General features: G+C 44.7%; 1 protein-coding gene and 1 long non-coding RNA gene across 3 annotated transcripts in view; both read right to left on the reverse strand.

The window, feature by feature from the left end:
- Window positions 1-788: 788 nt before the first annotated feature.
- Window positions 789-1,328, reverse strand: LOC111947340 (uncharacterized). Its single transcript, XR_002873147.2, has 2 exons — window positions 1,118-1,328; window positions 789-1,027 (listed from the first exon to the last, which is right to left on the reverse strand). It is a non-coding gene; the product is annotated as an uncharacterized LOC111947340 (long non-coding RNA).
- A 10,206-nt stretch (window positions 1,329-11,534) lies between these two features.
- Window positions 11,535-15,083, reverse strand: part of LOC105353880 (uncharacterized) — a 98,806-nt gene continuing 95,257 nt past the window's right edge. The window contains exons 5-6 of one of the 2 annotated variants that reach the window (XM_011473780.4): window positions 13,981-14,170; window positions 11,535-13,655 (exon numbers count right to left, since the gene is read on the reverse strand). In XM_011473780.4, the coding sequence (XP_011472082.1) occupies window positions 14,026-14,170 (145 nt within the window). In that variant the 3' untranslated portion in view covers window positions 11,535-13,655; window positions 13,981-14,025. Of the gene's footprint in view, window positions 14,171-15,083 lie in introns of both variants that reach the window. The other variant, XM_023954030.2, reaches the window with a different exon arrangement.

Genomic DNA, 15,083 nt, shown 5'->3' on the forward strand with positions numbered 1-15,083 from the left:
CTGTTGTGTTGACGGGCAGAATGCACGGCTGGACACTCCGCGGCCTTCGTCCTACAGAAGAGAGCGCAGGGTCATGTGTGGTTTTTGTCTAAGAGCTCATGAAAACATATTTATGACTGTTTCTGCAGCCACAGGCTCCGCTTCCATGTGCACGCATGAAAGTTTGCAGTCTAGGAAAAAAGCACTGAAGTGTCTCAACATCCATGTTGTTCCTATTTGGGACTCTTTAATGGACTCTTTAACACCAGAGCTTTAACTCCAGTGTTTTACATTCTTTCAATGTTTTCAACATACAACTCGTTGTATGTTTCATGGTATTTACCATGAATTTCCTACAGAAACTAAACCTTAACTACAATGAAACTGGAACCCTATTTCCACTCAACTACATGGTATTTTCAGTACTAAATACTGGGTATGTTCACTTGAATATCACTTGGTATTTTCAGTAGTAAACAATGGGTATGTTCACGTATTACTTTCTTCTGACCTTACCAAATGAGACAATGCTAACTTGTTGGTAAAAGGTGAAGTAACTGCAAAACATATTCTGGACTGATTACTTCGTGTAACATGTGGCAAATTTAACCCTTGTGCTATCCTATGACCCCACCCTTACATTGACGTGTTATCCCTACCATGACAAAGGTGGATAAAGGTGGAGAGGATTTCATGTATGTATGTATGTATATATATATATATATATATATATATATATATGTCATGACTACAGAACACTTTTCGAACCCAGATGCTGGAACCCAGAAGAAACACAGCGGGAGGCGAGCGTTGGCGGGTAAGAGTTTTAATACGAGGAGCAGAGAGCAGAACGTGAGCAGGTCCAGATGTCGGTTCCGAACTGAAAGACGGAAGCTAGCGGCGTCACTGGTGGATTTCTCCGTAGGCCGATGTTGACGACGGTGGAGACACTTGATGAGGCAGAGGCTCGTGGTGGGACCGCAGGAGAGGACAGACTGATGAGAACGGCTGGGAACTGATTCGAGCGACCACTCGTGGTACTGGATTCCTGAGGGTGAGTAGAGAGAGAGACAGGTTTAGTCACAGGCTTGACGTAGCGAAAACGAACAATAGCTTGACTTGACGACCAACTATGCACCATCAGGGGCAACGGACTGGCGAAGACTGATGATCCTGTGGCTCCTTATGAAGGCGGATGAGGTGATGAGGTAAGTGGTCGCAGGTGTTGAGAATCAGCAGCCAAGCGGAGAGGAGAGGGGGAGGAGGCCGACAGAGGCACCATGTCAGTACCCCCCCCTCAACGACCGCCTCCAGGCGGTCAAGGGCGGCGATCAGGGTGGGCACGGTAGAAATCCTCAACGAGAGAGGGGTCCAAAATAAACGAGCGGGGAATCCATGAGCGCTCCTCCGGACCGTAGCCCACCCAGTCGACCAGGAACTGGAATCCACGACCCCTCCGACGGACGTCCAAAATCCGGCTGACGTCATAGGCCGGAGCGCCGTCGATGACCCGGGCGGGCGGTGGGGAAGTGGACGGCGGGCACAGAGGACTGTCCTGGACTGGCTTGATCTGGGAGATGTGAAACGACGGGTGGACCTTCAGGGCTTTGGGCAAACGAAGACGGACACAGGTAGGGTTGATGAGTTTGTCTATGACGTACGGACCGATGAATCGGGGAGCCAGTTTCTTGGAAGATGCCTGAATGGGGATATTTCGAGTAGAGAGCCAAACCCTCTGACCTGGTTGATAGTCGGGTCCCACCACCCTGCGACGGTTGGCGATCCGGCAGTTGCTCTCCTTGGTGCGGAGGAGAGCGGCCTTCGTCTGAGTCCAGACGCGTTGACAACGCTGGAGGTGATGTTGGACGGAAGGCACTGCCAGATCCAACTCCTGGGATGGAAACAGAGGTGGTGAGTACCCTAGGGCGGCCTCAAAAGGAGAGATCCCGGTGGCAGATGAAGGATGAGTGTTATGGGCGTACTCTATCCATACCAGGAAGGTGGACCAGTCCTTTTCATTCTGTGCCGCCAGACAGCGAAGAGCTGCCTCCAGCTCCTGGTTCGCTCTCTCCGCTTGACCGTTCGACTGGGGATGATAGCCTGACGAGAGACTGACCGTGGCCCCCAAGGCCGAGCAGAAGGCCTTCCACACTTGTGACGTGAATTGGGGGCCGCGGTCGGAGACAATGTCCATAGGGATGCCATGGTGGCGAAAAACATGGTTGACCATCAGGTCAGCAGTCACAGTGGCCGTGGGGAGTTGAGGAAGGGGAATGAAGTGAGCCATTTTCGAAAAACGATCAATAACAGTGAGGACGGTAGTGTTACCGTGTGACGGGGGAAGACCTGTGACGAAATCCATGGCCAGATGGGACCAGGGTCGATCGGGAGTGGAGAGTGGATGAAGCAGACCTGCCGGAGCTGAGGATGAAGATTTCGATGGGGCGCACGTGGAGCAGGCTGCGACATAATCTCGCACGTCCTTTTCCATGGCAGGCCAATGGAACCTTTTGCGGATGAGGTTAAGAGTCCGGTGAACCCCCCCATGGCAAGCCAAGCGGGATGCATGCCCCCAGGTGATGACCTCGGACCGGAGATTAGCTGGGACGAACAAGGTACCCCTGGGGACAGGAGGGTGGTCATCATTGTCTCTCAGGGCTTGGAGTACCTTGTTCTCGATGTCCCACGTGAGGGCTCCGATGACGCAGGTGGAAGGAAGGATGGTGGCCGGGGCGCGTTCTGATGGACTGTACTTTCGGGACAGGGCGTCAGGCTTGATATTTCGGGATCCGGGTCTGTAGGTGATTACAAAATTGAAGCGGTCAAAAAAAAGACACCAACGAGCTTGCCTGGAGTTGAGTCGTTTGGCTGAGCGGAGATAGGCCAGGTTCTTGTGGTCTGTCCACACGATGAACGGCTGTTCTGCTCCCTCCAACCAGTGACGCCATTCCTCCAATGCCAGCTTGATGGCAAGTAGTTCCCGGTTGCCGACATCATAGTTTCTTTCTGCTGGTGATAGTTTTCGTGAAAAATAAGCACAAGGTTTTAATTTGTCAGTTGAGGCCTCTTTTTGGGAGACGACGGCACCCACACCGGTATCAGAAGCGTCCACCTCGACAATGAATTGACGAGATGGATCAGGTTGGATGAGGATGGGTGCGGATACGAAAAGGTCCTTCAGTTTGTCGAAGGCTTGTTGGGCTTCAGTAGACCAGGCAAAGGGATGAGTAGTGGAAGTAAGGCGTGTGAGAGGAGAAGCGATGCTGCTGTAATTCCTGATAAAACGCCTATAAAAGTTGGCGAAGCCTAAGAACTGCTGAAGTCTTTTCCGTGTGTCTGGAGGTGCCCAGTTGGCGACGGCCTCTATCTTAGAGGGGTCAGGTCGGATGCGACCTGCCTCGATGACGTAGCCGAGAAACTGAACGGTTGGAACATGAAATTCGCATTTCTCGAATTTTACATAGAGTTGGTTTTCCAGAAGTCTCTCAAGCACGAGACGTACGTGATGTTCATGCTGGGCCTGATCATGGGAATAGATGAGAATGTCATCAAGGTAGACGAAGATGAAGCGATTAAGGAAGTCACGGAGAATGTCGTTGACCAACCGCTGGAAGACTGCAGGGGCGTTGGTGAGGCCAAAGGGCATGACCAAATATTCATAGTGCCCTAAGGGGGTTTTAAATGCAGTCTTCCATTCGTCGCCTTCCTTGATACGAACCAGATGGTACGCATTGCGGAGGTCTAATTTCGTGAAGATACGGGCTTGTTGAAGAGAGTCAAAAACAGACGTGATTAAAGGCAAGGAATATTTATCTTTGACGGTGATCTGATTTAGTTCGCGGTAGTCGATGCAAGGCCTGAGTGTCTTATCTTTCTTAGCCACGAAGAAAAAACCAGCCCCCACAGGGGAGAAAGAGGGTCGTATGTGACCTAACGAAAGCGCTTCCTGGATGTACTGTTCCATGGCGCTTCTTTCGGGACCGGACAGGTTGAACAGCCGCCCCTTAGGTAAAGGAGCGCCAGGAAGGAGAGTAATGGCGCAATCGTAAGGTCTATGCGGGGGAAGAGCGCTAGCCTTAGATTTGCTGAAAACTGCTTTTAAGTCATGATAACAAGACGGAATGGAAACCAGATCTACTGAGGCGGGACTCTCGGTATCTATGGGGGGAACACGGGGAACAGCGGACAGTAAACAGTTTGCAAGGCAATAAGGACTCCACTGAGTGACAGATCCCTGAGCCCAGTTAAATTGGGGATTATGTAATCTGAGCCAGGTGAACCCTAACACTATGGGGGTATGGGCGGACTGGGTGATGTAAAACTGAACTGATTCCCTATGGTTACCTGACGTGACGAGGAGAATGGGCTTGGTGCGATGGGTAATACGGGACAGGTGTTGTCCCCCGAGGCCCGAGGCTTCAATGGGGTTTTCTAGGGGCTCTGTGGGGATAGACAAGTGGTTAACTACACGAAAGTCAATTAAGCTCTGTTCCGCCCCAGAATCTACGAGGGCCCTGAGATCATGAACTTGGCGACCGAGGCATAACTTGACAGGTAAATACATGAATTCTTTACCAGAATCTGTGGCAGATAACTCCCCTCGCGGCCTGTCGTCTAGCGAGGGGCTGGGAAGTTTAAACGAACTGGGCATCCCGAGACTAGATGGCCTTTAGCCCCGCAGTAAAAACAGGCTCCAGCTTCGCGTCTTTTGCGCCGTTCCTCTTCAGACAGCCTTGAGTGGCCGATCTGCATGGGTTCCTCCATAGTCTTGGAGGGGACAGCATACAGGCCTGGATCGATCGGTGGAGCGTGGATGGACTTAGTCGGGGGACGTGGAGCCGGATGACCTCGTTCTTTTTGGCGCTCACGTATCCTAACGTCCGACCGGAGAGCGGCGGACACTAACTCCTCAAAGGATCGTGCTTCCGGTTGAGAACAAAGGTGGTCTTTAATTTGTTCATTCAAGGACTGGTAAAAAACGCCTTTGAGGGCCACATCGGGCCAGCCAGCTTCAACCGCTAGAATGCGGAAATCGATGACGTGATCGCTAACAGCACGGTTCCGCTGTTTGAGTGCGAGCAGCCGCCGGGTTGCCTCTTCCTGTTTACGAGGTTGGTCGAATATCAGGCGGAATTCGCCGAGGAATCGCTCGTAAGACAGGTGAGAGATGGGATTGGCAGAGAGAAAAGCTTGGGCCCACTGGAGAGCTTTACTTCGTAGAGAATTAACGACAAGGGTGATCTTACTGTGGTCGGACTGGTAGAATCGGGGAGCTTGTTGACATATTAACTGGCACTGCAGCAAAAATCCTCCGCAAGTTTCCACCTCCCCGAAGAAAGGTTCCGGTTGGAGTCGGATGTTTTCGGTTGCGGACGGCACTCCGGAAGCGGAAGGAGCTGGGACGACAGGAGTATGGACTGTGGCAGACGAAACCTGGGAAAACTGGCTGGTTAGTTCATGTAAGGTCTGGGTCATACCATCTAGGCGATGAAAGAGATCCTGCTGGGCAGCCGCCATTTGCGACAGAGCGTCCGCTTGACGTCCCAGCATAATGCCTTGTTGGGAAACGGCTAATCTGAGTCCTTCTGGGTCAGCTGGGTTGGGATTATGGCCAGTCCGTTCTGTCATGCCTACAGAACACTTTTCGAACCCAGATGCTGGAACCCAGAAGAAACACAGCGGGAGGCGAGCGTTGGCGGGTAAGAGTTTTAATACGAGGAGCAGAGAGCAGAACGTGAGCAGGTCCAGATGTCGGTTCCGAACTGAAAGACGGAAGCTAGCGGCGTCACTGGTGGATTTCTCCGTAGGCCGATGTTGACGACGGTGGAGACACTTGATGAGGCAGAGGCTCGTGGTGGGACCGCAGGAGAGGACAGACTGATGAGAACGGCTGGGAACTGATTCGAGCGACCACTCGTGGTACTGGATTCCTGAGGGTGAGTAGAGAGAGAGACAGGTTTAGTCACAGGCTTGACGTAGCGAAAACGAACAATAGCTTGACTTGACGACCAACTATGCACCATCAGGGGCAACGGACTGGCGAAGACTGATGATCCTGTGGCTCCTTATGAAGGCGGATGAGGTGATGAGGTAAGTGGTCGCAGGTGTTGAGAATCAGCAGCCAAGCGGAGAGGAGAGGGGGAGGAGGCCGACAGAGGCACCATGTCATATATATATATATATATATATATATATATATATATATATATATATATATATATATATATATATATATATATATATAATATATATATATATATATATATGTATGTATATGTATGTATGTGTATATATATATATATATATATATATATATGTATGTATATGTATGTATGTGTGTATATATATATATATATATATATATATATATATATATATATATATATATATATATATATATATATATATATATATATATATATATATATATATGTATGTATGTATATGTATGTATGTATATATATATATGAAATGTTCGAATTCATGCCATGCCGCCCAAACAAGGTCTGGAGCAGAGCATCCTGATGGAAAGTGGAACAAGATGGAAAATGGACTAGAGAACAAGGTTCTGTTAGAATGCTACTGGACTCAATATCAATATATATAAACACTCAATACTGAATAAACACTCCAGTGGGCCGGAGAGGTCTTCTGACGTGATGTCCCATGGGTCAGGAATTGAATTTCTGATGACAGACATTTGTGCTCAGTGTATTTAAACACACGTGTGTTGGCGCATGTATCAGAGGATGTTCGATTGGCCGTTCTGCATGTCAATCAAGTCACATACTTCTCTGTGAGGATTTTGATTTGCTTATGAAAAATTGATGCAGAAAAAGCTGGAATCACATGGCAATGTGGCAATGACGAAAGTGAACCTGGCGTGTTTGATAGAAATTTAGCTCAGCTGTTCCTTTTTGATACAGAAAATGAGGATTTTGATGTATTTTTGGATGCTGATTGATGACTGAAAAATATAAAATAAATCATAACCAACTCAGGTTTGCCGCTGCCTTTTTAAAACACACACTAACGTGCCTGCACCTTATAACCCGGTGCGCCTTTTGTTTGTGTCAAATACCGATAAATCACCGATAACTGAGACTACGCCTTATAACCCAGTGCGCCTTATGGTTGTGAAAATATGGTATTTATCTTTGCTGGCCTTCGCTCCACGCTCATGTCCTTGAAGATCGACCGCCTTACGCTGATGCACAGCACTTTACATTAGTGAAGTGCTTACATGATCAATGTCAACCAGCTGATTCTGACGCAGAGAAGGGCGGCTTCACACGGTATGGAACACTTTCCGTTCGTGATGTGTGGCATATCCACAAAAGCCGGAATGCCACTGATTCACATTGATTGCATAAACGGTTGAAGAGTTAAGGATGTGTGAAGGACGTGTGTTATGTAGCTAACGCCGGCAACATCTTTGGTCTTAAAAACCACTCCGATGAACTTTGTGTTTTTGGTGTTTTTAACATGTTCTTGTGGCATTTTTCTGATAATGGAGGACATACATGAAGAAATGTAAGCTTAAAATTGTGTTTCTGAGTGATTCCTGGTTTAAATAAAAGCTTGTAAGTGTAAAGCAGAACCTACAATCAGTAAGCCACAAGTTCCCTGCCCTGCTCCATTCTGATGCATCCACTAAATAGATCCAGGAGCGTCTTTGTTTCCCTCATCTGAGCTGGAATCTGGATCAAACTTGTATTGCTGGACAGCTCTGATTTGGCTCGCCGATTATCTTGCACCACAATTTCAGGTTGGGCTTTTTTCAGCTAGCGGGAGAGAGTATAAACAAAATCAACCAATCAATCAGTCAATTTATTATTTGTATAGCACTTATAAAAGCCAAGGCAACCAAAGTGCTTAACATAAAATCCAATAAAATCACAAACAATATGATGCAATAAAGAAACAATCACAATAAAACAATAAAATCAATAAAAGAATAAAATTAATAAAATGAACAAGTCCCACTAGATATGCTCACTGGAGTTAAAAGCCTGAGTAAAAAGATGTGTTTTTAAAAGTCTTAAAATTACTGACAGTTCTGGCAGACCTCACAGAATAGGGGAGAGCATTCCAGAGTTTAGGACTTGCAACTGAAAAGGCTCTGTCTCCCCGAGTCACAAGCCGAGTCCTGGGAACCGCTAAAAGCATTTGATGTTCAGACCTTAGGACTCGACATGGACGATGGGGAGTCAGGGCAGACTTACCTGGCATCAATGGTCCCGCCCACAACTCAGAGGCAAATTTCTAGCTCTTCCCACTCTGCAGAAACTATGTCCTAAAACAACCCAGGTTTTTTTATTTAGGTTAAAAACAGCATTATGATACTTTAAAAAACCACTGAAAACCCTTTGAAAATAGATCAAATGATGATCGGAGTGGGACTTTAAAGGGTTAACCTTTTCGCTCCTTCATTACATCACCTGAGGAGAGCAGAAATGTAAGGAACCATCACGTGTGATCCTTCTTCCTACTCCAGACTCTGGACCCAGGACATTTGGTTCTCTGATTAAAATCCACGCGTTGCTGCTTCAAACAGAATGTGTTCACATGCAGTCCGAGGCGCCGCGGGTGTAGATCTGAGGTGGACCTGGTTTCAGAACACTTCTATGTGAGCAAGCAGCTCTGTGAGTGGGCTCAGGAGATGTGTGCAGGAGAGGTCACAGAATAAACATCCCATCCAGTTTTTTACATAGATGATAGGAAGCTTGTCCGTCCATGTCAAAACGAAGCTGTAGGGTGTCGTAGTGGAGCAGGGGGTCAACACCCCTCCAGTGAACACAAAAAACTGTAACAAAATAAGATTGTCCTCTAAACAGATCTCACAAAGATGTGAAACTATGATCTCTTGAAGTGACACTTTTGTTTATTATACTTGATAGAACAAAAGTAAGACGGTCTGAATCAAGAAAAATAGAAGACCCAGGCTGCGTCTCTTGCTTTACGATCCTCACCCGTAGAACAGCCTTCTTCTTTTCCCCTAAGGGAGGTTTTTGAACCTGATCAACCAAACAGAGGATCACTTTTTGTGGAGTACTCACCCAAAACAATAAGCCATATAAATCTTCTTTTCATAGATTTTTGAAGTTCTGTTATTGATGAGTTAAAAAAAAACCTGAAGATTTATCCTTTTAGCTCACCTTTTAAATATTGGGCTAAAACAATGTTTGCTTCAAATCCACTTTTGAAGTTTTTGAAGCGACTAATTCATTAATCCAACTGTGTTTTAACACAGTTTTCTTGGTTTTGTTCAGGTTGTTGGCTTGGACTTTTTCTCTGTTTTTCTTGTGGCTCTGCCCTCTGAGCTCACTAGGTCTGTGTTTGTTGTTCAGTGCTGCTGGTTTCTGAAGGTTAGTCATCCACAGTAAATGTTTGGAACTCACTGTTTTGGTTGTTTCCACTCTTTTTATGTGAGGTTTGTGTCTCCTGACAGAAAAATCTCAGTGAACAACCAGAACCAGTGAACCCCGCTTACATGTACCCCAGACTTACTTAGTTATTGTAGCTATGTTTATTTATTCCTACATCTACCTTATATTACTTCACTTTTTTATTATTTATCCTTTTTTGTCTTACCCCTTTACACTTCTTTATACCTTGCTAGTTTGCGCGAGAGCACAAGACACCAAAGCCAAATTCCTTGTGCATGCACTGTACTTGGCAGATAAAGCTGATTCTGATTCTGATATCTGATCATAACTGCCCGACTTATCCAATTTTTCAAGTAAAATGAGGGCAGAATAATATGATGTCCTTTAATTTATAACAGCAAATTAGATTTTAAATTAACGTGTCTTGAAAAAGCTAATACATTTTTAGCTTGAATGCACTTTCTAGTTTGGCATGTGAGCATGTGCAAACCAAACAGGAAGTTTGGTTCCCTACAGGAAGTCACGTAAGACCCCAGAGTGTGTAAACGAGGCAACTTCTTCTTCACGGAGCAAAAGTCAAAAGCAGCATGTGCCGTTTATTCTACATTTTAGCTGACAGCTAACAGAGTTGTGGCTGTTTGAAACTCTAAACTCTGGTGAACACAAATGGAGTGTGGATAACGAACACAACCTGAGCCCGTTGTAAACACTCAAACCAAAACCAGGACAACTAAATTAAAAAGCCACCAAATCTTCTTTTGATACCTTTTAAAAAATGTAAATTTTACTTATCCTATTCTTGACAATTAATACATTTAATTTTAGTCTCACCCTGATAATATTAAATTTGGAGAATGATTTCCCTTTTTTACATTATCCCTTGTGCGATCTTAGATGACCCCCCCCTTACATTGACGTGTTCTCCCTACCATGACAAAGGTGGATAAAGGTGGAAAGATTTCATGTAATCCATGGACACCAGTGAAGATCACAAATCATTGAAGAAAAAAGGTTCAGAGCACTGTCTAGTGGGTCTAGATGACCCAACTCCCAATGTTAAAGTGCCTAGGATAGCACAAGGGTTACTAACATCAAATTTTTTCACTTTCATTTTTACACTTTTCTTTTGCTGTACATTAAATTTCCACAACAGTTTAATTAGAAGTATCTGTTTTCACGTGTGACTATTTATAGGTCAATGCATTTTTAGAACTGACAATTATTTTGAGTATTTTGGATAAAACGTGTTTTTTTGTCCTGCTTTTGCAGCTTCTCATTGCCACTTCGGACCTGATCTAGATAATCTGCTCCAGGTAAAGAAGGGAAATGTGAAAAAACAGATACCCCCCCAACCTCCAAGGCTCAGGGTGAAAGGTCGGTACATACATTTACTGCATCGCACAGATGCTTCGGAAGGACTGGGATCTCTGCTAAGGTTTAAGGAGGTTGAGAAAGAGTCTTTATGTTAGCTTCTAACTTGTGTGCAATGTCCTCTAAAATGCAAATGTCATGTTAATTTCCTATGCTTTTTTGTATGATTAATTAAGCAAATGTAAAATGTGTTAATGGGGGTGCACCCTCATGCTGTGGGCAGCTACAGCTCAGATGGTGAAGTAGGTTAATCAGAAGAGAAGAGCAGCGTTCCCCGGCCCCTCGTGACGAGCGTCCTCCAGCAGAACACTTAAACCATCAAGGGGTGCTTCTGGAAAAATGGGTTTGGAACCAGAGCAACTTCCAACAAATGTGATGTGGAACAAACTTTGAAGTCGCCCCTGAAAGACCAAAACCTGCTGCTGTAGGAGTCAGAGAGCTGCTGGTTTTTCGTTTTTATTTACAGCCATTTGTGGTGATGCTTTATCTGAGAGTAGACACGAGAGCGAACCCACTGGAGGTGTCCTCTCCCATGTGCCCACCTGCTTGTCTTACTGCAGTCTGCTGTGCCATGTGGAGCCCCAGATGTAGCCTGTAGAATAATCCACCCTCCAAAAAGTGTCCATCTGCTTCTGCGTTCGCACTCTCTAAGCCTCTGTAGCACACAAGCATGAGGGTCACTGATGTTGAAGCATTTAAAGGAGAAGGACGTGAAGGTTTGGGTGCCTGTGTTCCTTCTGTGGACGGGCTCAAGCCGACGTACAAGCGCTCCTCACAACAAACATCAACCCTGTCTTGGATTCAAACAATAATACATCTCTTTTCATTTTATTTTTACAGTAAAAACAACAATATGTGAAAACAGAACTCATACAAAGCGGCAAAAATACAGAGTTTTGGGGAAAGTTGAAACAAAGAAAGGATCTGTAAGGTCAGAGTTCACACGGTTGATTTCTAAAAAAGTCCAGATCAGCGGCTCTGATCCGTGACAAAAGCTGACAAATAGCTTGTTTTCATCAAAACAAACCAAATCTTTGTTTTTGAAAAACTGATTAAAATAATCAAAGACACTGACCCTTTGAGCTTTCCCTAAAGTCAGGCCTTTTTGTCTTCATTCGTCAGCTTCTGAACTAACCATTGTGTTTGCCAGTCATATCTGCTGTTTACAATGTTGCAGAAATGACACAGAACCCTCATTAGCATTGTTTTCCTTCATTCATTTGTTAATCTTTTAAACCCGTATTGTGCCTTTCGGGGTCACGGGGCTGATGGGGGCCAATCCCGGCCACTCGTGGGCAAAGGCAGGGTACAGCCTGGACAGTTTGCCAGCCTGTCGCATTGTTTTCGTTTAGATTTTAAGGTGAAGGTTTCCAAAAGTTTTTAGCTTTGACGCTTTTGGTTTGACACAAACATACAAGAGTTTTGACCCACAACTGTGACCTCCAAAGAAATCCTTGGAACTTTGTAGATAAATCAGTGGAGAATTAGTTTGACCTTGTCTTAGCTCTCTTTGTGGATTTAAACATTATTTTGTCTCCACATGTTTGATCTTTTGTTATGAAGCATAAAAACAGCTTGATCTTGAGTTTTTGCACAAAAAAAGGCTAAACACTCAGAACTGATATTTTTTTGGACAGTTTAGTGCTTATTGAGGAATTATTGTGTAATTTACTAAAAATATATATCTGTAAAAAACATAGCTGGGGTTGTACTAAAAGATTTATATCAAAAATTACCCCAGAGAAATAAAACTGTTTTAAAGATTTCATTAATAGAGCAAATTTTAAGAAAAAAAAAATCTTAAAAATTCCTCTGACTCCTAATTGAGTCTAAAGGGTTAATTATTGAGACCAAAGGCTTTAGAAACACACTGACACTAAAGAATCCACATTGTGCTTTGTTAATCAATATTCATCTGACTAAAAAGAAAAATGTTAAAACTGCTTCAACAAAACAGCAGAAGATCAAATAAAGCATAAAACACAACAAGTAAGGTGCTGTTTCTGCAAACCCCAGAAGAAGCTGAAGCTTCAATTCACAAATTGATCCGATTTACAAAGCATTCTAACATTTTTTATTAATATTGTAACGACCCAGCTGGTACGTCACTGGTAGCGGGAGAAACGAGAGCCAAGCTGTCAGTCATCTGAGCCGTCAATCAACTGGCTGCACTGGAGAGCTGTCCCAGGCACCGCACGACCCAGAGCAGTCCCAGAGAGGAGGAGGCAGTAGGAAAAGCTGAATGCGTAACCTCTCTCCTGACATTAAGTCCATATATTTTGAACACACACAACATTGAACATCGGACATGGGTCATCATCCTCTCCCCTTCCCACACTCATGGTGCAACAAAAAGAAACAAACATAACAGGAAGAATTAACTAAGGGTGGAACAACAAAACTGCCAGATGAAAAGAAACATGGGCAGTTATGGAACCCTTTAGAAATGTGTTGCATATCCGTGCAAAGTTGATATGAAACCTGCTTTTGAGTTTACTGCTGGTTTTGAGTTTACTGCCGAATTCTTTTGTCTGTTTGCAAAGCTAAGCTAACTCTGTTCCTGCATGAAATATTTAACAAACAAGTAGAGTACATTTTGAGCAAACCCCCACAAAAAAAAGACTTTGAAGAGATGCCATACGCTTCAACAAATCTATACAGCAGCTGCAGCTAATTCAAAGCTGTTATACATAAAAACAAACTGCACTCAGCATGATGCTAATATAACATGAGGGCTACTTGTTGGCACTTTTCTATCTGTCTGATAATGGTTTATGTTTGCACAGCTCATGCCTCTCTTTCCTTTCATGTCTGGAGCAGCGGCAGGACAGACGTTGCTCTCGCCCCCGTCCTCATCACCACTTCACGGGCTATTCAATTAGCAGAAGAAGCATGGGAGATGGAGCCATAATGGAGCTGATGAGATGCACAAGGACAGGTGACACTAATCAGAGCGGCGCCCCATTGTCTCTGTGTGGGCATCATTAAGCAAATAGTGATTTCAACTTGTTTTTTCTCCCTGAGCTGAACACACTCATACTGCTCTCTCCTTTGTACCACCAATTTTTCTGCTTGTGCAAATGTACAAATAGAGTAAAGTGAAAGTAAGGTTTCACATGAAGAAAACACACTATGTCCCACTTGTTGAAAAATAGGTTTCAAAGCAAAACATCTCATATAAATAAAGATAAAAAAATCACAGAGAAATGCTGAAATGACTAGCTTTTCACTTCATACATACCGAATGAGTTTATTTTCAACCAGATTTCCGTACAATGCCACTGACTCAGAAAGAGAGTGTCAAGTGTCCATTCTTTAGATCTGTATCCTTTCCCTTTTCTTGACTGTGTGGATCTGGGATTCTGGGCTGGATGATGAAGGACGTCTGTGCAGCTTTGTGGTAGCGGCTAACAAGGTAACTTGACAAACCCCTGAAAAGACAGAGTCACACATTAGGGCAGGACCGGAGACTCACGCCATTTCATCCTGGACTTTTCTCCAAAGACCAATCAACAGTTTTCACACTGAATCCAGTTTTTGAGTGTAAAAAAAACAATCCTAATCTTGTTATTAAAATCCTGCTTGTCGTTAACTGGGTTTTGAAAGAGTGACAGTCTTGGGTTCTTGGGGCCTCATGGTGACAGGTTTCACTGTGACATGGCCTGGCTGGAGTGAATGCAACCAATACTTCTGGCAGATAAAGGGTTAAAACAGTTCATTCATGATTTAGTAAGGTTACGTTTTCTTACCAGGAGCTTTGGTTTTCTTCCTTTCACATGCTAGGTGTATATGACAACTGATAGACATATTTGTTTTCGTTTATTCATACACAAAGTTCCTCTGGCCTCTCCCACTCTCTGAAATGTTTGGACGGTGCTCCGCCCACACTACAGCCAAGTTGTTTTTGATTGGCTGAGTGTCGCTTAGTGTTCTCATGTGGAATCTACTATCCTCTTCATGCAAACAATAAATAACAATAATGGATTGGATTTTTCTGCGCTTTGCAATGTGTGTCCTTTATTCCTTTATACTTGGTGATGGTAACTACTGATGTAGCCACAGCTGCCCTGGGGCAGACTGACAAGAGGCGTGGCTGCCAGTTGGCGCTTACAGCCCCTCTGATCATCACCGGGATCATTCATGCACATTCACACACCTGTGGAGCCACACTGGAGGCAGGGAGGGTGAGGTGTCTTGCTCAAGGACACAACAACAGCGGTCTGGGGGGAGTGGAGATCGAACCGGCGACTCTGCGATCATTGGGCGACCTGCTCATCTTTGTACTCTTTCAGCCGAGAACATTTGTAAAAAACTTTAGGAAAGCATTTTCACCACTGTACATCA

Source organism: Oryzias latipes, chromosome 4 (genome assembly GCF_053564925.1).
Source record: "Oryzias latipes strain Hd-rR chromosome 4, Olatipes_Hd-rR_3.1".
Classification (NCBI taxonomy): Eukaryota; Metazoa; Chordata; class Actinopteri; order Beloniformes; family Adrianichthyidae; genus Oryzias; species Oryzias latipes.